The 25330-nt window shown below is 37.4% G+C and overlaps 1 protein-coding gene across 2 annotated transcripts in view; it reads left to right on the forward strand.

The window, feature by feature from the left end:
* Positions 1-25330, forward strand: part of med23 (mediator complex subunit 23) — a 49095-nt gene that overhangs the window by 7605 nt on the left and 16160 nt on the right. For both annotated transcript variants that reach the window (XM_065257435.2, XM_065257437.2), the window contains 11 exons: positions 3171-3371; positions 8843-8986; positions 12061-12206; positions 12285-12530; positions 14634-14776; positions 14849-15023; positions 15172-15335; positions 19364-19488; positions 20081-20286; positions 23071-23251; positions 24927-25097. In XM_065257435.2, coding sequence (XP_065113507.1) covers positions 3171-3371; positions 8843-8986; positions 12061-12206; positions 12285-12530; positions 14634-14776; positions 14849-15023; positions 15172-15335; positions 19364-19488; positions 20081-20286; positions 23071-23251; positions 24927-25097 — 1902 coding nt within the window. The remainder of the gene's footprint in view (positions 1-3170; positions 3372-8842; positions 8987-12060; positions 12207-12284; positions 12531-14633; positions 14777-14848; positions 15024-15171; positions 15336-19363; positions 19489-20080; positions 20287-23070; positions 23252-24926; positions 25098-25330) is intronic.

A 25330-nucleotide genomic window follows, 5' to 3' on the forward strand; every position in this document is an offset into this window, starting at 1 on the left:
TTTTAACATGTCAAATAAATCTTTTGTGTCCCCAGAGTACATATGTGAAGTTCTAGCTCAAAAACACCCAACAGATTGCCACTTTGTAGGTTTTTGGGTGTGTCTTTTTAAATGTAAATGAGTTGATCTCTGCACTAAATGGCAGTGCTGTGGTTGGATAGTGCAGATAAAGGGGCGGTATTATTATAATAAGATCCCCTTCTGACATCACAAGGGGAGCCAAATTTCAATGACCTTTTTTCACATGCTTGCAGAGAATGGTTTACCAAAACTAAGTTACTGGATTGATCTTTTTCAGATTTTCTAGGTTTACAAAAGCACTGGGGACCCAATCATAACACTTAAACATGTCAGTTTTTATGATATGTCCCCTTTAGATATATGTGAGAAAAAGTGGCATCTGCGCCTAATGTCTATATTATATGCCCGGTGCGTAACTCCAAGGGAAATGAATATAATGGTAAAAAAGAGACCACACTCAGGGACTGAATCAAATACAAAAACTGTATTAAAATACCGAATCGTGTTCACAGGCCATAACAAACACAAAGACAAACGTTTCGGGCTTAGCCCATCATCAGTGTCACAACTTCGAAGTTTTTGTATTTGATTCAGTCCCTGAGTGCGGTCTCTTTTTTACCCTTTAGATATATGAAATGTACCGCTCACACATGATATGACGCTTTCCTGAGAATGACCCTAAATCTCACATGATTAGATTTTAACAACAGTTTCTAAAATGTATGTCCCTTGAACGATGAAAATTATACTAAATCTATCTATATATTAATTTTCATCTTTGCACTAATATGTGGGTAAATTCCCAAATAAAGAAACCGACACAAATACAGAAACCGTTAATGTAGAAGACAAAGAATAATCCATTGTCTTTTGTACTTGTAGTGTAAATCGCACGCACAGAAACTCACACGAGTGTTCCACTTTAAAGCGTACCTGAGAATGAAGACAATCTGTTAATTTCAAGCCCTGATCGGCGCATGCTGTGTGTGTTTATGCCGCTGTTGTTCTGTTTGTTTGTGGGTTTGTTGGCTCTCTGGGTGTTGTGTGGAGATAATTCACTCCCACATTCCATAATTAACATTCACTTACACTGTCAGAATGATCCTCAGTAAACATGGCTGAATCTATGTTAAATGTTTCTCAGACACCTGACAGTACAGCAGATAATAACTCAGCAAAGATATTTGCATCTTTGAGCTAATGATATTAAAACATTTAAGACCCCATGACATTATTTAGAGTTTCCTGGATTCTAGTCCATGCCTGTTAGCTTTGTGATCATCTATAAGTACATTTACATTTATATATGAAGAGTTCAAATGCAAAAACTCTCTTAGGGGGCGTGCACACCAAAGCTTTTTAACGCATCTGAAAACGCCTGGCAGAGTGCTTTGGTTGCTGTGATACTTCTGCTTTGTTTATCAGTTGTTGTATGATGCGCCAGTTGGTTGTTGTGATATTTGCCCCGCCCCTCCTCCACTGTGATTGGACAGCTGTGTGAGAACTAACATTGACGAGCTGAGCTTTTCGCCCATAGTTGAATATTTTTCAACTCTTGGGGCTCAGTGTGGCTTTCAGCTTGGAAAAATGCAGCACTTCTATTGGAAACAATTAAAAACATATGACGCCACCGGCGTAAAAGCTTTGGTGTGCATGCCCCCTTATAAGTAATGGTAATGGTAAAAATAAGTAATTTTAAATACAATACAATATATTGCTGCTACAAATGTTCATGTTTGACAGTTTTTGCATCTGAACTCTTCATGTGTTCTGAAAGTTGACAGAAATATTGAAAGTAAAGTGTTAAAATGTCTTGAAAGAAAGTACACTAATCTCAAGAGACGGTTTAATGTTTTTTAATGACGTACATATTGAGAAAAAGAATGAATCTCCTCTCCGCTGTGATTATCAATATCGTCGGATGATATTGCTAATTTTTTAATTATTATTATTAAGTAATAATATTACAATATTATGCAAACAGTTACATTAAGTTCTTGGTGAATAAAGGTTATTTGCATTGTCCCTTCAAACCATAGTTTAATCTGCCAGGTGTAGATAATACTGAAGACTATTATACAAACAAACCCCCTTTAACTCCTGTTTCATTCGAACAGGAGACAAAATGTTTGTCAAGCCATTTCATGGGGTCATTAAAAATAGTTGAAATAAATAGTTAATGAAATCTAACACGGTCAGTGTTGCTGATGCACACCCAGCAGGGTCACAAACAGTAGTGCATTGATCAATCCCTGCATGTTATCTTACAGGGGAAGCTGCTGTATCAGATGGGGGTCTGTGATCTCTTTTATTCTGCACCTGTTGTGCATCAGTATCGACCAGCAGGAGGCATGCTGTCCTCTGCAATATAAATAAAGACTGATCTGAGGTTTTTTATCTGTGTGTTTGAAGCACAGATTATTAGGTGATATTTTGCAGCTTTCCCTGCGATCAGGGCTTCTGTGAGCATCTTCACATCATGCGTGTCTGTATGTTTTGTTGTGATGAGAACGACACTCGGGCGTCCCATTTGTGTTTCATCATCTCGTGTGACCTGGCTGGCTGTGATGATAATGTTCAATCAATAAGAAAACATTATTATATCCACTGTCGGTCTCTGGATTGGCTATTACTGAAGATGTTTATTGTAGACAGGAATCAGGATGGTTGTTGTCGATTTATTTTCATGTGCCTGATGTTTCATAATTAATTCCTAAGACTGTACAGTTTGGTCAAAATATTATAATTGTGATTTATTTTTACATGTGTGATTTTGAATTATAAACATTTAACATATGTTGTTATGATGGTGAGATATTAGCTCCATCTGCTAGATCTGTGCTTTATTCACACATTTTCTTCTTCAGCCACCTGTTATGCAGATCATGACATTAAACAATGTCATGTCATGTTTTGAAATCAAACTAATGTGACCACTGTAGCTTAGATCTTATCAAAGTTTTTATTTACTAGAGACAGCAAATCTCAACTAATAAGTCATGCAAATTTCTGTGAAAGTTTACACACCTACACAATAAAATGACACAGTAAAGCACAGAGGATGGAGACTTTGTCCGCTGTAAATCTCTAAATGATGGTCTGTTGTCAAAGGTTTTTCTGGTATGTGTAAACATGTGGTTCTGTTCCAGCATAAGCAGAGATGTCTGGTGCTGGAAGACCAGCTGGTAGATCTGGTGGTGTACGCCATGGAGCGGTCAGAGACGGAGGAGCAGTTTGATGACGGAGGCACCAGTCAACTCTTGTGGCAGCATCTCTCCAGCCAGCTCATCTTTTTTGTTCTGTTCCAGTTCGCAAGCTTCCCTCACATGGTGCTCTCGCTTCATCAGAAGGTGCAGCAGTCACACATCTCCACATGTCCCAAATGGTGCCATCAGCCGTCACGGTCCACATGGTCTAAAGTAGTAGTTCACACAGAAAGTCAAATCTTTACTGGTTCTAGTTTCAATCTGGTCATTTGTAAAGGATGCTGTAGAACAGAGGTTGGGTGGGGTGTTTTCCTGGATTAGTCCATTTTCTTAAAAAAAAATCCAGATAATTTACTCACCACCATGTCATCCAAAATTTTGATGTCTTTCTTTGTTTAGTCGAGAAGAAATTATGTTTTTTTGAGGAAAATATTCCAGGATTTTTCTTATTTTAATGCAAGTCTTTGAACCGGTTCACGGAACGAAAACGAAAACCAGAAACTTTTGATGTTTTGCATGGAACAGAAACAAAACCAGAAACGTGAAAAAAATATATGTTCCGGAACAGAAACGTTTATTTAAAATAATTGTAACTGGTTAATACCGTTATTTTTTTCGTTCCTTGACAAGATTTCCGTCTAATATGACTTGAAGTTCACTTCCGGTCGAGAAATTAGAAGCTTGCCACCAGCAAGTAGCCTACTCAACCCCAAGACTCTAATGCTCAATCATAAGTGGTAAATATTGTACCAAGTTTCTCAAGATGTTTTTTTTTTTTAATACTTATTAGTGGTATAACGCATCGCAGTTGATCTGTGATCCGTACAGATCACGACCCACATTTCGCCTCGCATGCGTTTTGCGGATTAATATGCAAATTTAAATAGGGTGAAAGTTGATCATTTGCACATGTTTCAAAGGATTTTAAACAATTAAATTCTTTATGCACAGTTTTTTATGTGGTTGCATGTGTCTGGTCCAACTCCAATCAAACGTGATCATCCCTATGCCCTTCAAAGATCAGAACTCTTGATGTATAAACTTGAGAGAGAGTTGCACTACTGTGTCACTACTGTGTAAAATACATTTGGCAAATAAAGCACTGAAAAATAACGTAATTTTCACCTTATGTTGAGCAACTGTTTATGCTGCATCTTCTTCCCGAAGTGCCGTTTGGAATTCGTCCTCCGTCTGTGTGTGTGCGCGTTTAAGTGCACTCGACAAATGTAGGCATGTAAGAATTACAGTTATGCCGCTAACATAATGTAGCCTTTTTTAGGGCCCTATTTTAACGATCTTAGCGCATTGTCTAAAGCGCACAGCGCACGGTCTAAATGGGCGTGTCCGATGCCACTTTTACTATTTTAACAACGGGAAAAATGGTTTGTGCGCCGAGCGCAGGGTCGAAAAGGGTTGTACATATTTTCCTAATGAGTAATGGGTGTGTTTTGGGCGTAACGTGCAGTAAACCAATGAGAGACTCAGCTATCATCCCCTTTAAAAGCCAGTTGCGTTGCGCTGTCGCTGTGCGTCATCCCTATTTAGATAACAGACCTTGTAAACTGAAAAACTAAGCGGAGGAAGAAGGCCACCAGTTTAAGAATAATGTTAAAAAAGTGTTGTTTTCATTTTTATTGAATTTTTTATTATTAAAACCTTTAAAAGCCTTTTTCTTTTTCTTAGTCATAGAAGTACAAATATCAGGCTTTGAATTGCTGTCCTAAATGTATTGATATCTTACATAATCAATGTAATCGCATAAAATGATTAGCAAATATGCAAGAAAAGGTTTGTATTCTAAAAATACAAACAAAAGATAAAGGATTTACAAACGCGCAGAGAGCCGAAGTGTTTCAGCACTAGAACAGCGCCATATGGCCGGGATTTTTTACAAAGCATTATTTAAAATGTTTCTCATCTTACCATATCCACAGGTACAGAGTCATCATGTACAATAAATCCGTAAGATAGCATCTAAAAACGTTTAAAAATAGATGCATTTGTTTAAAGCAAAGCATTTATTTACTTACCAGACTGCAGGTGAAGCAGCTCTTTGTGCCTTCTAACGTCTCATAATAAGTCCTCATTTATGTCCAAGAGACTCAATAATAATATTTTACATTCAATTCTTTAATCTTTCATATTTAAAAGCGTTTTTGTGCTGCTGCCATTCATGTATGTGATAAGCAAACCCGCGTTGTCGTCTCGTTTAGGCGCATATTACTAATGCGCTCTTTAAATAACAAAAAACACTATTGCGCCATTGACTTTAGACTTTAGACCAGGTTTTTGTTGGTCAATGGCGTAGTCTATTTTAGTTGCCTCAAAATAGCAACGCGCCAACAATGCGCCTGAACACACCTCGTTTTCAGACCAGAACGCCCATGGGCGCAAAAGGGGGCGCAAATGCATTTGATATTTAAACAACGTGGCGCTAAACGTGAAAATTATAATTGCGCAGGGTGGAAACTAGCAAAAGACACTTGCGTTGCGCATTGCGCTGCATTGCGCCGGGTGTAAGATAGAGCCCTAAATGTTTGATGACAAGATAGAGAAGTTTAATGTCCTAATGATCAGCCTACTTATTTGTATGTCCCACAGCTGAAATGGAACGTTATTAACCGGTTCAGGAACTTTACTTTTTTGTTCTTACCGGGTTCAGGAACATCAATTTTAGGATTGAACCGAAAACATGAAACCTTAAAATACTGTTTCTGTTCGGAACAAACTAATTGGAATAAAATTCTGGTTCAAAGCCCTGTTTTAATGGACCCCAACACTTAACTCAACACTTAACAGTTTTTTCAACGGAGTTTCAAAGGACTCTAAACGATCCCAAACGAGGCATAAGGGTCTTATCTTTTGAAACGATTGTCATTTATGGCAAGAAAAGTAAAAAATGTGCACTTTTAAACCACAATTTCTCGTCTTCCTCCAGTCGTGTGTCGTGCCAGTGCGACCTCGCGTAATACGTCATCAAGTCACGAGGTCACGGATGATGTATGCGAAACTACGCCCCAGTGTTTACAAGTGTGGAGAAAGAGGACCATTCCGACGTTGTTGTACGTTGAATGATACTAATTAATGTCTTTGTGTCAGTTTATTGTTTAAAATTGTCTGCAAATGTGCGTTTCATATATGTAACAAGTGACCTTTCCATGTCATTACGCAATTATATGAGTTCACGCTGGCGTGTCACAGGACCGGAGGAAGATAAAGGCCGGGGTATACTTTATCGCGTCTGGCTCGCGCGCACACGAGTCCGCGCAGCTTTCCGAGTATAGTCCCCGCGGCTACACGCGGATGGCCGTGTCAACACTGTACGCAATACAAATGATTTCTTATTCAAATGATTAGTCTAACAGGCTGTCAGGGCAGCACTGATTTGGCGACATTTACAGTACATTAAAACATTAGGATAGGTGAAGAAAAGTAACTGATCCACCATTGCAAACACAGTTTAGAACAAACAACAAGACAACAAAGAACAGGAATCAAACAAACATGCTCCACAGCTTTCTGTTCTTGGAAGAAGTAAAAGTTAAAGAAGAAAAACGATAGTGTGTGTGCAAATGCTGTCTATTTCCTTTGTATAATTGTTTATAGTGGAGTGTCCTGTCTAAATATTTTCACCCGCATGCGCTGTCGTACGCGGACTGTACGAGCACTGTCTGCACAGTCTCAAATTTTGGGCTGCACGCGGACGGTCCGCGCGGCCGGTCGCGGACCCTCCTGATGACGAAAATGACGTCATGCGGACGACGCGCATACGCGGACGTCCCTAGTATACTTTCGGCTTTAGAAGTTGTGGTTTAAAAGTGCGTTGTAATAATTCACAGCTGTTATTCATCAACAGCCGGCAAAACCAACATCTCTCTTAATTTTTAAACACGTGTTAAAGTATATTGTTAAAAAAATGCTTTCATTATTCTCTCACGTATACATGCATAAATTTTGAGGAATATTACATTTAAATATTTAGTAGATTGAGGTCCTTTCATGTCTAGCAATGTGCGTTTATATTAAAGCTGAAACAAACATTTGTCTTTATAAGTCAGTCCACTAATAATAATAATAAGTCACTCTATATTTATTTCATGAAGTTTATTGAGTTGGCTCATCATACAGAAGATGAGTGACAGATTGCCATAGCTCTCAATTCCCAGTCCATGTGTGCATTCACACGCAATGACATACAGTATGGGACCTGTTCTGGCAAAATGAGTCAGAATGACTCACAAATGAGTTATTTATATTTTGACATTGAAATCTGACAGAAAATGACACAGCTACACCTTTTGAGAAAAACCGAGTTCACAAAATCACAGCATTTATACCTTAAAATCACTGGTAAAACTAATAGATTTACACATACAAGTCAAAAACAATACCTACTGTATAGGAAAAATAAATGTTCATTTTTTTTCTTTCTTTTATTGTTTGATTGACATTGAGACAGACAGCTTTAAAGGGGACATTTCACAATACTTTTTTAAGATGACAAATAAATCTTGGTGTCCCCAAAGTACATATGTGAAGTTTTAGCTCAAAGTACTATACCGATAATTTATTATAACATGTTAAAATTGCCATTTTGTGGGTGTGAGCAAAAATGTGGCATTTTGGGTGTGACCTTTTAAATATGCAAATCAGTTGATCTCTTCAATAAAAATTGCAGTGCCGTTGTTGGATAGTGCAGATTAAGGGGCGGTATTATCCCCTTCTGACATCACAAGGGGAGCCAAATTTCAATTATCACATGCTTCAATTCACATGCTTGAATAGAATGGTTTACCAAAACTATGTTACTGGGTTGATCTTATTCACATTTTCTAGATTGATAGAAGCACTGGGGACCCAATTATAGCACTTAAACATGGAAAAAGTCTGATTTTCATGATATGTCACCTTTAAGATCTACTGTAATGCAAGGAACTGTCAGTCACACATTCACTAAAGACATAATAGATTATATAAGCGTGAATTCTTCTTAAAACAGATATTTTTTAAATGGTAATTCTGTGTATATCTGTATATATCAGAGTTGAGCACCCGCGCATCTGTGTGGAAGTTTCAGATCTGTCAGTCAGCGCGAGGAAGATCGTTTTTATGTCTTATCTCTCTTAATAACTCTTTTAACATCAATCAGGTCCTGCACTTTTCTTTCTAATTCCTGCATGTTTTAAAACTGAAACCAAAATGTCAGACACGCAAGTGGACGGAGAAACATCTTTGTATTAGATTAAGCATTTAGGACGATGCATCTCTCAGAAAACTTTGAGATGAAAAAAAAGACAAACCAAAGATCGGGTTTTAGAAGGTTAATGTACTGAAAACCTAAATTCTAATCAATATTGACAGTTATACTTTCTTTTGGCTGTAGCTTAAAATGAGATTGTGCACATTTAGACTCATTTTGCCAACACGGGTCACATTTGATTGTAAATGATCTCAAAACTGTTGACTGAAGAAGACTTAAAATATTGCATTGGGCCATTTGGGACAGGGCCACACATGCACACACAGGTGAATTACATTGTACCCATCCTGTCTAGTTACCCGAGTCAGAAGTCTGGCCTGCATTTAATTAAATATGTATTTGTTCCTGTGATCAGCTGGCCGGTCGAGGGTTAATAAAGGGACGTGATCATCTGATGTGGGTCCTGCTTCAGTTCATCTCAGGAAGTATTCAGAAGAACGCTCTGGCTGACTTTCTCCCCGTCATGAAACTGTTTGACCTGCTTTATCCTGAGAAAGAGGTGAGTAAACACGCTGCTGAAATTGGTTTTGTCATTTACGCACTTACCTGTGAGAGTATCTGCTGTGCTCCATTAATTCATGATACATGCCGTGACTGTTGGGTAAGATCACCTAATTAAAGTGTCATTTAGCTCTGTCAGAAGTTTACATATCTATTATACAGTTATATAGCAGATGTTTTCATCTACACTAGAGTTATTATAGATGCTGACCTCAGATCCTTGACCATTAGGTTTCACATCACATTATAAAACTATGGTTACGCCTGACATTCACAGTACTCTGGAGTTTTCGACCCTCGTTAATGAAGACTTTAAGATGAACCTAATCGGACACTTGTATAAACTCCCTTATTGGGTCATCTGGATCATTGCATAACCTTCCCTAATTCGTAAACCTCAGTCTTGAATTCACAGGACACAACTAAGCTCCTAAGCGACAATGGCAAAATATAACTGTAAGCAGTTTATTTTTGTGAGAAATACAGTTAGATGTTTTTGGCTGGGCTTAAAGTGTAAGTGAATAAAAAGAAAGAAAAAACACCAGCTGCAGCAGAGCGGAGATAAAAGCCAAACGTCTGCGGTCTGATTCAGCCATTAGTCTAAAGGATCTGTGAATGGCAGATGTGCTAAAACTGTCCATCAAGCTTGTAGTTTAAGTAAAGATGTAAGCAGTGCAGAAGGGCTATTAACAGCTCACCCACAGGAGACTCTCAGCTTTTCATCATGTGTCTCTCTGAATGTATTGATCATGGTGTAAAGACCTTTGGGTATTTTTAAATCTTGTGGTTATTTACCAGACCATCCTTACAAAGCCTCAGCATACATCAGGATGCACTGAAGGACCGATTCTGATACATATCGCTTTCTTAAAACAACAAACTTTGATCGGTGTGGATGGCTTAGTGTTACCCTGTCAATATTTAAATTAACTGTACAGGTTTGAGTCTAGAAATGTCCTGTACACACACACACACACACACACACACACACACACACACACACACACACATTGATCAGTGGAAATCTCTTTTTCACACATACATCACCAGTTACCATAGTGACAGACGTTAATACCAAAATTGAGCTTTTCCTGTCAACAGAAAGTATTATTTTCACATTGGACTTAGTGCAGTACAACAACAACAACAACATGTGATTCTATCTTCACATTGTGCAAAACACTCAGATGCTTGCTGTTTTTTTTACTGTATTAAGGAAAGGTGTGACTATTGTATTCTGGTGCTTTATGTGCTTATTATTAGATTTATGTAAATACCATCACTATAGTAATGAATGACTGTATCAGATTGAATTATGTGTTGTTACATTATAAACCACAGTGGTTTGAATGTGGATATCAAAGTTACATTCATGTTCCGAGTAGGGGACTAAATGCATTGTCTTTTGAGATTTTCAAATACTTTTGAATTTAAAGTTTTGAACAACAAGCTTTGTGACTCTTAGCGCTAAATGCTAGTTAATGAAACAGCGGGTAAAATAAGTATTTGACACATCAGCATTCTTATCAGTAAAGGGGATTTCTTAGTGGGCTGTTGACACAAAATTTCCATCAGATGTAGCCATCAAGCCAAATATGAAATTCATACAAAGAAATCAGAACATTTAAGTATACAAGTTGAGTCATAATAAATAAAGTGAAATGGCACATGGAATAAGTATTGAACACACTTCATTTAATACTTTGTAGAAAAGACTTTGTTGGTGATTACAGCTTCTAGACGCCTCTTGTATGGAAAGACCAGTCATCTACATTGCTCAGGAGTGATTCTGGCCCATTCCTCCACACAAATGGTCTTCAAATCTTGAAGGTTTCTTGGGCCTCTTTTATGAACTTTGATCCTCAGTTTTCTCCATAGATGTTCTATGGGATTTTGGTCAGACTGAGCCATTCAAGCAACTTGATTTTCTTTCTTTGAAACCACTTCATTGTTTCCTTGGCCTTGTGTTTGGTATCATTGTCTTGCTGAAATGTCCACCCTCTTTTCCTTTTCAGCTTTCTGGTGGATGGCAGATTTTTATCCAGAATGTCCTTGCACATTTCTCCATTCATCCTGCCTTCAATAATATAAAATCTTCCAGTACCCCTTACTGAAAAGCAGCCCCAAACCATGACGGTTCCATCCCCAAACTTAACTGTTGGTATGGTGTTCTTGGGGTGGTGGGCAGTGCAATTTCTTCTCCAAACATGGTGTGTAGAATGACTACCAAAAAGTTCAATTTTGCTTTCATCTGACCATACTATAGTCTCCCAATAATCCATAGGCTTCTCCAATTCTCTTTTGCAAACTTTAACCGAGCCTCAACATGCTTTTTGTTCAGCAATAGAGTCTTGCATGGTGAGCATGCATGGATGCCATGGTGGTTCCGTTATAGTTTTCTTTTAAACAACAGTACCTGCTAATGCAAGGTCTTCCTGAAGTTCTGCTCGAGTGGTTCTCGGCTCTCCTGATTATTCTTTGGACACCTCGGACAGGGATTACATGAGCACCTGATCGTGGCCGGTTTATGGTGAAGTGATGCTCTTTCCATTTCCGGACAATGGCCCCCACATTGCTCACAGGAACATTCAGCATTCTGAAAACGTGCCTATAACCATTCCCATCAAAATGCTTTTCAACGATAAGATTATGAAAATCTTGAGAGAGTTCTTTGCTTTTAGCCATCAATTTTACCCAGCTTTCATGTGTGCCTCCTGGGTAATGAGAAGCCTTTATAGGTCATCAATTAGGACTAAAGCAGCCGATATCAAAAAGTACTGATAGGGGGCAGGGTTTCTCTCTCAATACTGACAGATTTCAGGTGATGATCTGGCTTTCTATGCCATTTTGCACCTTGTTCTCTTCATGTGTTCAGTACTTATTCCCTGTGTCATTTCACTTTATTTATTATGACTCAACTTGTATACTTAAATGTTCTGATTTCTTTGTATGAATTCAATATTTGGCTTGATGGCTACATCTGGTGGAATTTTATTGTAGTTTATAATGTATAAGTATTGTAGTAGAGGGCTGCTGTGACGATGATGAGACAGATTTGTTTTTTTTGTGTAGTGTATTCCTGTCCCAGACATCAACAAGCCCCAGTCCACACATGCCTTCGCAATGACCTGCATCTGGATCCACCTGAACTGCAAAGCTCAGAATGAAACCTCCAAACTGCAGATTCCCATCCCACACTCATTAAAGCTACATCATGAGTAAGACCATCACATTTACCCGCACAGGACTACAACATTCACAGATACAACACTTTAATCTACTCTCTCTCTGTTCAGGTTTCTGCAGCAGAGTCTGCGCAGTAAGAGTTTGCCTATGACAGATTATAAGATCGCTCTGCTGTGTAACGCATACTCCACTAACCCTGAGTGTTTCACACTGCCCATGGGTGTACTGGTGGAGACCATCTATGGGAACGGCAGTATGCGGATTACTCTACCTGGAACAAACTGCTTGGCGTCTGGGTCTGTTACACCTCTACCCATGAACCTGCTGGACTCACTTACAGTTCATGCTAAGATGAGGTGAGAAGTCAAGCACATTTAACATAATGACGTCTCTTCTGAAGGACTTTTCTGATCTCACACAGACACATTATGTTAGATAGTCAAGATCTGGTCAGAGGCAGAAATCATACACATTGTCGTTAAATACACTGATCTATAATAAAGAACTGGATTTGCATCTGTTGTCATAATAATGAACCCACCACATTGCCTTATTGTTATGCCCAAACATTTGATTATACATTCACATTACATTACATTTATGCGTTTGGCAAATGCTTTTATCAAAAGTGACTCACAGTCCTTAACAAGGTAAATGTTTTTATCAGTGGGTGTTCACTGGGTTTGAAACCATGAACTTTAATGCTGATAATGCAATGCTTTTCAACTGAGCTTTACAGAAGAAAATGTGATTTTAATAGAAAACATTAGCAAACAAGTCACCGCTTTTATATCTGAAGTCTCTTTGTACATCCTATACAAAGTGCCATGCTAGTAAAATGACTGGATTGCGCATGACGTCACAATTGTGAAGCCACCGCGCCGCCATGTTGGTATGCCCAAACATTCTATTAAATCAATGGACGTTATCAGATTTTAATGATAAAACACTACTTTACCAGTCTCCGCTTTTATATCTGAAGTCTCCCTGTACATTTTTAGAACGCAAACGTCCTAAGCATGTGCATAGTAATTTACTGAAAGTTGGACATTTTGTTTTTTAAACCGTTATTATACATTCATCTTTATTACAGTATCAGATCAGCAGACAGACCGCAGCATATTTAGTATTAATGACAAACGTGCTCATTCTGAAATCTAAATAAATAATCATGCTTTGTACCGTATGTGCATGCAATAATTTGCTGTTTTTTTAAATTATGTTATCTTTACAAGTTACCTAAACTTATTCAGAGAAATAACGCTGACCGTGTACCTGAATATCAAAAAAACTTTATTTATACCCTTGTCATTAACAGAATGCAGCAGACACACTCACCTTAACGTTTTTTTATAAATCCATTATCCCGCTCGATTAAAACATAAACATAACAATTAATTTACGTACACATATCCTAAAAATTTATTTTGTGTGACTGAAACTTCTAGAAGAAAAACCCTGTGGGAAAAAAGTCCTTGGGAGAAAAAAACCCTTAAGAGAGAGGCAGACATAGCTGATCCTATAGAAGATATACTATATATTAAATACTATATTATAACATTTTTTGGTAATTAAAACATTTAAATAAATTTAAGGAAGTGGTTGGTAGTCGCTGGATGGGAATCAATCCAGTAGCAAAAAATACTATATATTATAAATTCTATATATTAAGTACCATACTTTAAAATGTAAAAATAATAAAAAAAATAGAAATGAAAGGGAAGCGGTCTGTTGTCGCTGGTCAGACATCGGCTGGGCATCACGATGATGGGAGGCCAGTAGATCAGTGGTGGGATGAGCTTCAAAACTAGACGCGATTCTGCCTCATTCGCCTCAACGCGTCTTTATGATCATACTTCAGTAAAACTTTTTTGACACTTTATCAAGCAGCTGTTCTCACTCTTAGGTTTATATTTAGCCTCTTGTATGGAGAGACCAGTCATCTACATTGCTCAGGAGTGATTCTGGCCCATTCCTCCACACATTTAGCAGACACTTTCTTACAAAGATTAGGATACATAAAGTGATTTGTCATTGGGATGCAATATTACAGAATGTGCTAATACCAATTTTTCACTATTCTGAAACAATTTCTGTTGAGAGAGAAAGAAAGAGTTAGTGTTTTATTTTTAAATAAAAGAAAGAAGACAGGATTGATAAATCTCTGAAGAACATTGAGGTTATTGCAGATGATACTCTCTGTAAGTTTCACTGTTGCTTTCTGCTGGAGAACAGAATAGAGAACATTCAGACCCTAACTTTATTCTTTAACAATCTAGTAGTCCTGCTGTCATGAGTAAAAAAAAAAGAGCACTAATAATACAGATAATACTCACAGCTGAAAGGACTCTGTCAGTTACAGTATGTGCTGTTCTCCTTTGTTGAGTTTGGTCATTTTATTTCTTTAAAATGTCCTTATTCATGTATTTTCTCTATTGATCTTCTGTTCTTTCTATCAGCCTGATCCACAGCATCGCCACTCGTGTGATTAAACTGGCTCATGCCAAATCTAGTCAGGCTTTGGCCCCTGCCCTGGTGGAGACTTACAGCAGACTACTGGTGTACATGGAGATTGAATCCCTGGGCATCAAGGGTTTCATAAGTAAGTTGCTGTCTCAAGTGTTAATAAGGATATGATTAATGAGCCACAATTAAGCTCTTGACTGGGTTTCAGGTCAGCTCCTGCCGAATGTGTTCAAGTCTCACGCGTGGGGAATCCTGCACACGCTACTGGAGATGTTCAGCTACCGCATGCATCACATTCAGCCTCATTACCGCGTGCAGCTCCTCTCGCATCTTCACTCGCTCGCTGCAGTTCCACAAACCAATCAGAATCAACTGCACCTCTGGTTAGACTCAACCCACACACCCATAAACAAACATTATAAAATTAAATTGTTTGTCTTAATCCTTTGTAGTAATAATAATAATAATAATATGCTTATCTTTGTTATTTGTAAAAATGATTTTCTATAAGTCTGTCATGTGTCTGAACAGTGTTGAGAGTACAGCTCTGAGGTTGATCACAGCTTTGGGGAGTTCTGAAGTTCAGCCACAGTTCACACGCTTCCTGAGTGATCCTAAAACTGTCCTGTCTGCAGAGTCAGAGGAGCTGAACCGAGCTCTCATCCTGACACTCGCTCGAGCCACACATGTTACAGGTGTTACAAATACACACAGCTGAATTTATCCATTCATATTTACACATTTGGCAAATTACAAATTTCCTGGGGATTGAACCCATGACTGTTGCGTTGCTAACACTATGATCTGTTGAGCTACAGGAAGACATTCTACCATTGCTGTTACCTAAAAACAATGTGTAGTACCTACAAAATATGATGTTGTACTGGTTTAGGGTCAGAATCAAACACTCTTACTAGGGATGTTCTTTTTTAGTTCATTTTCTCGAACAACAGCCGCAGCTTGTTAACCGAACATTATTTGTTAACTGATAAGAATTTAATATTAAATTGTTGTTAACTGATTATTAATTGTTGACCGATAAGAGTTTAATATAAAATTGTTGTTAACTGGGGTGTCACGATTCTCCAAATCCTCGATTCAATTACATTTACGATTCTAAGGTCACAGTTTGATTCGATTCTTAATTTTTACTTTTTTTTTGAAAGCACAAAAAATGCTATGCCATTTTAAGACTAGACTTTTATGAAATATAATATCTGACCTTGAACCCGGTGATGCCCTGCTATGTTAGTCGTGCTGCCAGTGGAAAAATATGGTACATGCATATACCTGATAAAACGAAACTTCCTGTCAGATGAAATTTCCTGAACTTTAAAAATGCGCTTTTATTACCGTCAGATGAGATTGTAAGACTTTACATCAATAAGTTATGTTTAAATGCTGTTTTCATAACTTTAAAGCAACTGAAATAAGTTGTTGTAAAACAGAGAAACTGTGCAAGCGCGCATGCTCTGTTCTGATTGAGTTCAGCTGAAGGTGGGAGGCACGTGCTGTTTTTTTGTTTCTCATGTAAAGAGCAGCTCACGTGGTGTCTCCTGCATCTGCCATTCTATTCTTTAACTGGCTGTATCTTTTAAAACACGTGTGTTTTTCCTGCTTGGCAAGCCGCTCGGACATGTCATGGGGGCGTGGCAGCATCGACGATTCCATTTTTTTATTTGAAGTTCGAGGTTGTGACTTAATTTCGATCGATTTCAGTTGAAAAAGTGAAATCGTGACACCCTTATTGTTAACCGAACATGAATTGTTAACTGTTAAGAGTTTAATATCAAATTGTTGTTAATCGAACATTAATCATTAACCGATAAGAGTTTAATATCAAATTGTTGTTAACTGAACATAAATCGTTTATCAATAGGAGTTTAATATCAAATTGTTGTTAATCGAACATTAATCGTTAACCGATAAGAGTTTAATATCAAAGTGTTGTTAACCGAACGTTAACCGATAAAAGTTTAATATAGAATTGTTATTAATCGAACATTAATCGTTAACCGATAAGAGTTTAATATTAAATTGTTGTTAACTGAACGTTAACCGATAAGAGTTTAATATAGAATTGTTATAAATTGAACATTAATTGTTAACCGATAAGAGTTCAATATCAAATTGTTGTTAATCGAAAATTAACCGTTAACTGTTAAGAGTTAAATAGTAAATTGTTGTTAACCGAAAATTAATTGTTAACCTATAAGAGTTGAATATTAAATTGTTGTTAATCGAACATTAATCATTAACCGATAAGAGTTTAATATCAAATTGTTTTTAACTGAACATTAATTGTTTACCGATAAGAGTTTAATATCAAACTGTTGTTAATCGAACATTAATCGTTAACCGATAAGAGTTTAATATCAAAGTGTTGTTAACCGAACATTAATTGTTAACCGATAAAAGTTTAATATCAAATTGTTGTTAACTGATCATTAATCTTTAACTGATAAGATTTTAATATCAAATAGTTGTTAATCGAACATTAATCGTTAACCTGTTAAGCGTTAAATAGTAAAATGTTGTTAACCGAACATTAATCGTTAACCGATAAGAGGTTAATATTAAATAGTTTTTAATCGAACATTAATCGTCAACCGATAAGAGTTTATTATTAAATTGTTGTTAACCGAACGTTAACCGATAAGAGTTTAGTATAGAATTGTTATAAATCAAACATTAATCGTTAACCGATAAGAGTTTAATATCAAATAGTTGTTAATCGAACATTAATCATTAACTGTTAAGAGTTAAATAGTAAATTGTTGTTAACCGAACATTAATTATTAAAGGTAGGGTAACACATTTTGAAAAATGCTAACGGTAGCCGCCTAGCAATGAAATCCCGATCCCACCCTCAAGTCAAATCGCCATCCAAAGTCACGCCTCTTTCCAAACACATGAACACGCACAGATCAGACGGTCACGTCTCATGTCTCATTCACCAGTGAGAAAACTTTGCAGTACAAAGATAATAACATTTCCAAAATAACCAACATAAACAACTGGTTTACATCAGAATTAGTTTAAGCACACGTTCGATTGTGTAGACGTAGTAACTATATCGTTATGCTAATCCGGAAAACGAACACAAATTTCATAAGCAACACAACGTTTCATCAAAGTATCTGAATCCATCTCAATACAAACATATCGCGTACCTACCTTACCAAAATAAACAGTGCAACGACCCTTTCAGACCCTTTGCCTCCTGTAGCTGTTTGCATCTCGCGGTAAAGCAGTAAAGTTAACGATGTTAATTTGGGTTTTTGCTCTTGCTGATCCAGGCAGTTTTTGCTGTTGTTGTTGTTATAAAAGATGCATTTAGTTTTGTTGCTCCTGTGTAGGTTGTCAATTCAGCAGAAAAGTGTGCTGTTCTCGCTGTTTACAGACAGAGCGCACGTGAACGCGCCGATGACGTATGGTATCTGCGTGGACTCGCTGCGTGGTGGGAGTTCAAATTACGCTTACGTATGAGGGACATAAAAGGAAACGTCCGTTCGGACCGAAATCTATGATTTGTTGAACATTTTTTGGTCCTACGCCTCTCACAGATGACATAAATTTTTACAAATACATTTAAACAACTTAACACAGTGATTGCTATCAGGATGTGAGGAGACTTTTAACCAGCATAACTAAAAATGTTTCAGGATCAAATCTGTTACCCTACCTTTAACCGATAAGAGTTGAATATTAAATTGTTATTAATCGAACATTAATCGTTAACCGATAAGAGTTTAATAGTAAATTGTTGTTAACTGAACATCAATCTTTAACTGATAAGAGTTTAATATCAAATTGTTGTTAACCCAACATTAATTGTTAACTGTTAAGAGTTGAATATTAAATTGTTGTTAACCGAACATTAATTGTTAACCGATAAGAGTTTAATATCAAATTGTTGTTAACTGAACATTAATCTTTAACCGATAAGAGTTTAATATCAAATTGTTGTTAACCGAACATTAATTGTTAACTGTTAAGAGTTTAATATTAAATTGTTGTGATAATTTGAACGTTGCAAACAGCAGCAACAGATCAACATCACAACCAGGAGTCATACATTATCACATTTTCACACAACATAACATGATTAAAGAGCACGCGATCGATCCAGAGGATTAATAACTAAAGAGGGCGGATTGTCTCTTTTTCATCTACCACAGTGGCCATTTCTAACAAAAATTTGCTTTTGCGTTGTCTTTCTCTGTTTGTGTGAAAAGAAAAATGTTTATGGTCAGGGTCTAGGACAGAGGCCATCAGTGAAGGTCTGTGTCTCTGTGCAGCTTGCAAACCATACTCAAGCATGGAAACATATGCAGTACAAATGATTACTTTACCAGACAGTCAGGGCAGCACTGATTTGTGTCATTCAAAAATTATGGAGAGAAAAGTGACGAAATGTCCGTAGGCAAGTTTTCATACGCACCGTACGTTAGAATTTTTTTTTTCTTTTAACTGATTGAAAAAAATCCTTACCTTCAGTTAACGGTTAACCGGTCAATATGAACATCCCTAGCTCTTACATGTACCAGATACCAATCTAAGGTTCACACAGGATTGAGAACAGAAAGGACCCACTGATACACACTACCTTCACATATCATCTATGACATCACCAATACATTTTGAACATTTACTGCATATCTTGTGTGTTTGCTTGTTTTCTGTGCTGATGTGAAGCATGTCTGGTTTATGTTTGGTGCAGATTTTTTCACTGGATCAGACTCCATTCAGGGTACCTGGTGTAAGGAGATCCTGCAAACCATCATGAACTTCACACCTCATAACTGGGCTTCTCATACTCTCAGCTGTTTTCCCGCTCCACTTCAGGTATTATTGCCCACGTGTGGTCTAAGTTGTTCTTACGTTTTTGCATACATTTAAAATACATTTTGGTATGAAAGTTTTTGTGGAATCATGATTTGTAAGTCAAAACGTCAATTTTTTTGTGCATGCTTAGTGAATGTGACCCATTGTCTGTTGCCATAAATGTGACTTTATGTATTGTATTAAAGGGATAGTTCGGCCAAAAATGATATTAAACCCATGATTTACTCACCCTCAAGCCATCCAAGATGCATATGTCCATCATTTTTCAGATGAACACATTTTCAGTTATTTTTGAAAATCATCCAAAAAAAATTCTAGACTGGTGGTCACAACTTTGGATTTTCGGATGTGGAAACAATACTTTACACTATTTAAACTACAAAATGGTGCATACTGTAAGTTTGCGATTTGAGATGCACCTTAGTTCAGCTCAGCAGCTTTGTCCATGTGAGAACGTCAGTGCAGTTTATGTGTTTATTATGATCTATTGATGTGCATTGTACTTGAAAGTGCAAATGTAGTATTGTGTCATTATTTTCATATCACAGAAAGTAAAACCACAAATGAATTCACTTTTTCCTTTGGTTTCCAGGCATTCTTCAAGCAGAACAATGTTCCGCAGGAGAGTCGTTTTAACCTGAAGAAGAACGTTGAGGAGGAGTACAGGAAGTGGAAGTCTATGACGAATGAGAATGACATCATCACACACTTCTCCATGCAGGGCTCGCCACCGCTCTTCTTGTGTCTGCTGTGGAAGATGCTGCTGGAGACGGACCACATCAACCAGATCGGCTTCAGGTGATCAAACGCTTTATATCATTTTTACATGTTAAGGATGTGCAGAACTTTGCAATACTACATGCATTAGAGAAATTTATTATGAATTATAGCATAATAAAAATGTGAAAAATGTGGACTGTATTCCAGATCAACAAGGCTTTCCTGGTCTAGATCTTTCAGCGTTATTGTCCAGAAAGTGTCAGGTGTATAATGTGTTAGGTCCATAAATCTGTTTAGTAACGTTCTGCAGGGATAGTTAGTGGTGCTGGATATACATTTATTTGTGTTGACTAATGTGTTTGATACTCTCAGAGGATATCAGTCTAGTACTGTATGAGGTTGTTACAGGTTACAGGTGTAAAAACCTGTAGATGACATTGGGTAGGTAGCGTCCTACATTTTCAGGCTTTATATTTTGTGATAAAACACACTGGGTCTCTATCACTAATATTTGCGTCCATTTTTTTGTATTTAACACGCACCCAAACCAGCTTCATATAAGGGCTTTCCACAGCGCCACTCTTTTCCACAAAACATTTTAGAGCAGTTTGTCACGAAAGCAAAATAGCTGGAAAAAAAACATGATCATATTTATTATCTGAAATTTTCTGTTTTGCTTTGCATTTTTGATTTGGGAGGTTTTGCTGTCGGTGGAGGACCCCAAATGTGCGGTGTGTCCACTGGAGTAACATTAGTAAAATGAAGTATGGCATATGATAACACAGAGATTTAATATGATTTCAACAGAGATGCACATCTCTAAAATAAAACACACAGGAGATCAAGTGCATGAGGTTTGGACTTCTTATTACTATCTACATAACGTTTACATTAGACATTAAGCAGACGCTTTTATATATAGAGATTTAAAAACTGAGAAAGCAAAGTGTGAAGATTTGTCATTACGTGCATCTTCTTTATGTGTAGAAATATTTTTAATATAATTATATAATAATAATATAGATAATGTATATAATAATATATAATATAGACAATTTTATAAAAAAATATTAGGGATGCTCCGATCAGGGTTTTTGCAAGCCGATACCGATTTGTTATCTTTGTGATCGGCCGATCCTGATATTGATTTTTTCCAAAGCTGATATGCAAGCTGTTTGATGACTGCATGCAAATAATAAACTTTTGGCATGAGGATGCAATTGTCCGCGATAGATATGTGTTGAATACACTGTATGATGGGGATGTGAAGACGCAAGAAGTGTTGCGCTGTTGACCGGAGCGCGTCCTCATAGAAAATATACAGATCTCTGTAAAGGCAGAGAGAGAAATCTGCATGTCGCACATGAGCAACGGGTTATAAAAAATGCTCGCACTGCATAAAAATAATCTCTAATTGCAGACGCAGTCAGGATCCCCATGATGACAAAAGTAAACAGAAAGTTTAGCGAGTACCGATCAAGTCGTTTAATGCCATTATCGTCCGATACCGATCGGTGGCTAATCGTATGGAGCATCCCTAAAAAATATAATTTTGTAAATATTTATCAAATAGTTTGATTATAGCATATAAATTCATGCATACGCATACTTAGTGAATGAGGCACGCTGTGTTCTGGTGTTTTATCTTTTGAAGTGTTAAGTTGATCTCCGACTGTCATCTGCTTCATCATGATTGTAATCTCTACCAGCTGCCTCCTCTCTTTCTCCTCTTCTCTCTATTAGATATTTCATTGAGTGCGTTTACATGCACAGAATAAACACGCACATGAACAAAAGTGCGAGACAGTCGGTTAAAGTGTTTACATTCAACACGAAATCGGGGTAATGACCAAGAACTACCCGTGCCAGTCGGTTTTGCTTATGTCGTTTATGGACTTTTCTATAAAGAAACACCAATTTTATGCGTTTAAATGACCCAACACGTGATCAGTTTATTTACGCTTTCCCCACCAGCGTTTTTTAAAAAGGGGTGGTTCAATGGTATTTCAAGCATTTTGACTTATTAACACAGTTATAGAGTTGTTTCCTCATGCTAAACGTAGGCAAAGTGTCAAAAAAGCAGTTGGGCGTGTTACAGAGTACTTCTGTGCCGAATGCAATTCGCCAGGGTTCGTACAAGTTTCGGAAAGTTTTTTTCAATTACAGGTCCAACTGACGTTTCAGGGGTTTTCTATACGTATCACTTCTTTATATGGACACCTCCCCCGGAAAACCCCGCACACCCGTCAATCAGCGGGAGATGCTAGAACTTGCAAACATCTTATCACGCGACACAGCTTTGTTTAATTTCAAAACTCAACAATGAAACGAATGATGAAGTGTGTTTTTGGATGTAAGGAAAAGAAATCCAGCCTTATGAAAACAATAGATATAGTTTATTATCCGGGGTAGCAGCGGAGTATTGCGCGTGTGTTTGATGTGCTGGATTTCAGTCCCAACCGGGTCATGAGTTGCATGCGGTAAGTAAGACTTCTGTCTTATGTACAAATCACACAAATGCAGTCACACATGCAAGTGATGGGATAAGTGCTCACTCGACTATCTCTGTTCTCTCGCAACTGCACAACATTCCCTCGATCATCAAGCTGACTTCTGAGATATTGGGCTTCACACCTGTGATTGGTGGTTTGATCAGTGACACGCATAATCTTTTGTTCCACACTCAGTCCTAAATCCTAAATTACCCTAATTCAAACCCTAAACATTTTTGACCCCTCAAATTAGTGTAAAAATAATAGTTTGAGAAGAATATTTAAAAGCCCAATCCTAAATCTAAATTTAACAATCTGTCAATTCCTGTGTGAAGCATATCTAATATTGTGTTATTGTGTTGTGTGTCAGGGTTCTGGAGAGGATCGGGGCTCGTGCACTGGTGGCACACGTACGGACGTTTGCTGATTTTCTGGTGTATGAGTTCTCCACATCAGCAGGAGGACAGCAGCTGAACAAGTGTATTGAGATTCTGAATGACATGGTGTGGAAATACAACATCGTGACCCTGGACAGACTCATCCTCTGCCTGGTGAGAGAACTGACTTTCTCATATAAAAACAGACATTCTGTCATCCTAAAACAACTTCACGATGAGTTATAGCTCAGCACAGAGCGTCCTGTTTGTACTCGACCTTGTGAATTTATGACCCTGATTGTGAAAACTCTGCTCAAGTCTAAAGTGATTTACTTTTTTCCACATAAAGTCAGCCTACATAATGTAAAAAAGATTCTGTGAAAATATAAATCAGACTGAGTGAGGTCATGTCAAAGATTGAAATCAATGGTCCCGTACACACTGCATAGTAATTCGGTTGTCACTTCACCTTTTAATGCTTAATCCTGTTCTGTACACACACAGTTCAGTCATTTACGGGACTCACAACCGCATTCTACAACCGAATTAACTCCCGCAAAATGCAGGTACTGTAGTGACAATCGCATTTCCAGAAACTCTGCTTAGTGTGTACATAACCGAACTGAACAACTAATAGTTAATCAAGTGTTTAAACGTTCATCATCAACATGACAGATCTCTCTTCTGAAAAAATTTATTCCTAGAAGGGGAAAAAGTCTTCTGTATGTGCGGTTCAGAAAATGGCAGAGGCACGAGGTTTGCTGACTAGTGTTGCCCAATCTTGCACTAAAAAAACAGTGAACAAGAAAAATCCAATAATAAACCGAAATAAATCTAAATGCTTTACTTCAAAGATCAAAATATTGGGACCGGCACATTCACACTTTATTAACACCAAAAACTTGATTGCTTCATGAGCCAAAAGCCATAAACGGTTAAGCGGCAAAACGGTATTTACGTACAAAAAAGCAGAGGACCTGGCAACACTGCAAGACCGCGTGCTGTGAAGCAGCCTCACAAAAGGATGGAGGTTTATTGCAAAACACAATGCTGTTAGATTATTAAGATCACATTTTTGGGAGTGATCTTGTTCCGTACAGACATGAAACAAACATTTAGGGGATTCACTCTCGCATTTAAATGCGGTTGTCACTCCTGTAAGTTTGTAGTGTGTACGAGACCAGAATGAAATCAAATGTTGCTGCTTCTGTAACCCATCATTTGATTATGAGACTTAAGTCTGGATTTCACAGACAGTGTCACATTTTGTCTCTCACCCATAAATGAAAGTCATTATTTACACTCCACCATGTTTTAATTTCTGTGGAACATGTGGAGTCCCTCAAGGTTCTATTCTTGGTCCCATTCTGTTTTCTTTATATTTACTTTCACTAGGATCTATTTTTATAATTTTATGAGGTGAAAACAGAATTTATATTGTTTAGGCCTGGCGGTGAGTCTCCTGATCTAGATTTGTGTGTTTTAAAACCGAATGTTAAGCCTACTGTGAAAAGTTTTATATTCAATGCGATGGTGATTTTAAGCTAAACAAACAGATTAATTTTGTAATTAAATCCATTTTTTCCAATTGAGGCAAGTATTCAAAGTCAAGCATTTTCTTTCGTTTAGTGATTTTGAGAGAGTTCCACATGCTGGAATACTATGGTATAATTTGCTACTAAATGTAAGGCAGGCCCAAACCATTTTTATATCAAACCTTAAACCCTATTTTTATAGTCTAGAATTTAACTGTTAAAGACATAAGTGAGGTGTCATGTTGGAGGTGTTTGCTAAAAGCTCTTCTGTCTATAGAGATGTTCTTCATTGATGATTGTGTGTTTTCCTGCAGGCCATGAGAAGTCATGAGGGTAATGAAGCACAGGTCTGTTATTTCATCATTCAACTTCTTCTCCTCAAACCCAATGACTTCCGCAATCGTGTCAGTGATTTTGTGAAGGAAAACGCTCCGGAGCATTGGCTGCAGAGTGACTGGCACACCAAACATATGACTTATCACAAGGTAACACAGTAAGCATTCTGCAATAATAGTAATATAATTGGCTTAAACACTTAAACACTTTTTAAAGGAAAAAATACTGACCATTCAGAGACTGTCAGCTGCACTGTGTACGGCTTACCATCAGTTCTCAGACACACAGACGATTGTTATGGATTGACCTTTTAGAATTAAAAAAAAAAACAAATGAATCTGAGTTCAGGATATTAAAGTGACTGTGTAACCTGATGATTGTT

Source organism: Paramisgurnus dabryanus, chromosome 12 (assembly GCF_030506205.2).
Source record: "Paramisgurnus dabryanus chromosome 12, PD_genome_1.1, whole genome shotgun sequence".
Taxonomy (NCBI): domain Eukaryota; kingdom Metazoa; phylum Chordata; class Actinopteri; order Cypriniformes; family Cobitidae; genus Paramisgurnus; species Paramisgurnus dabryanus.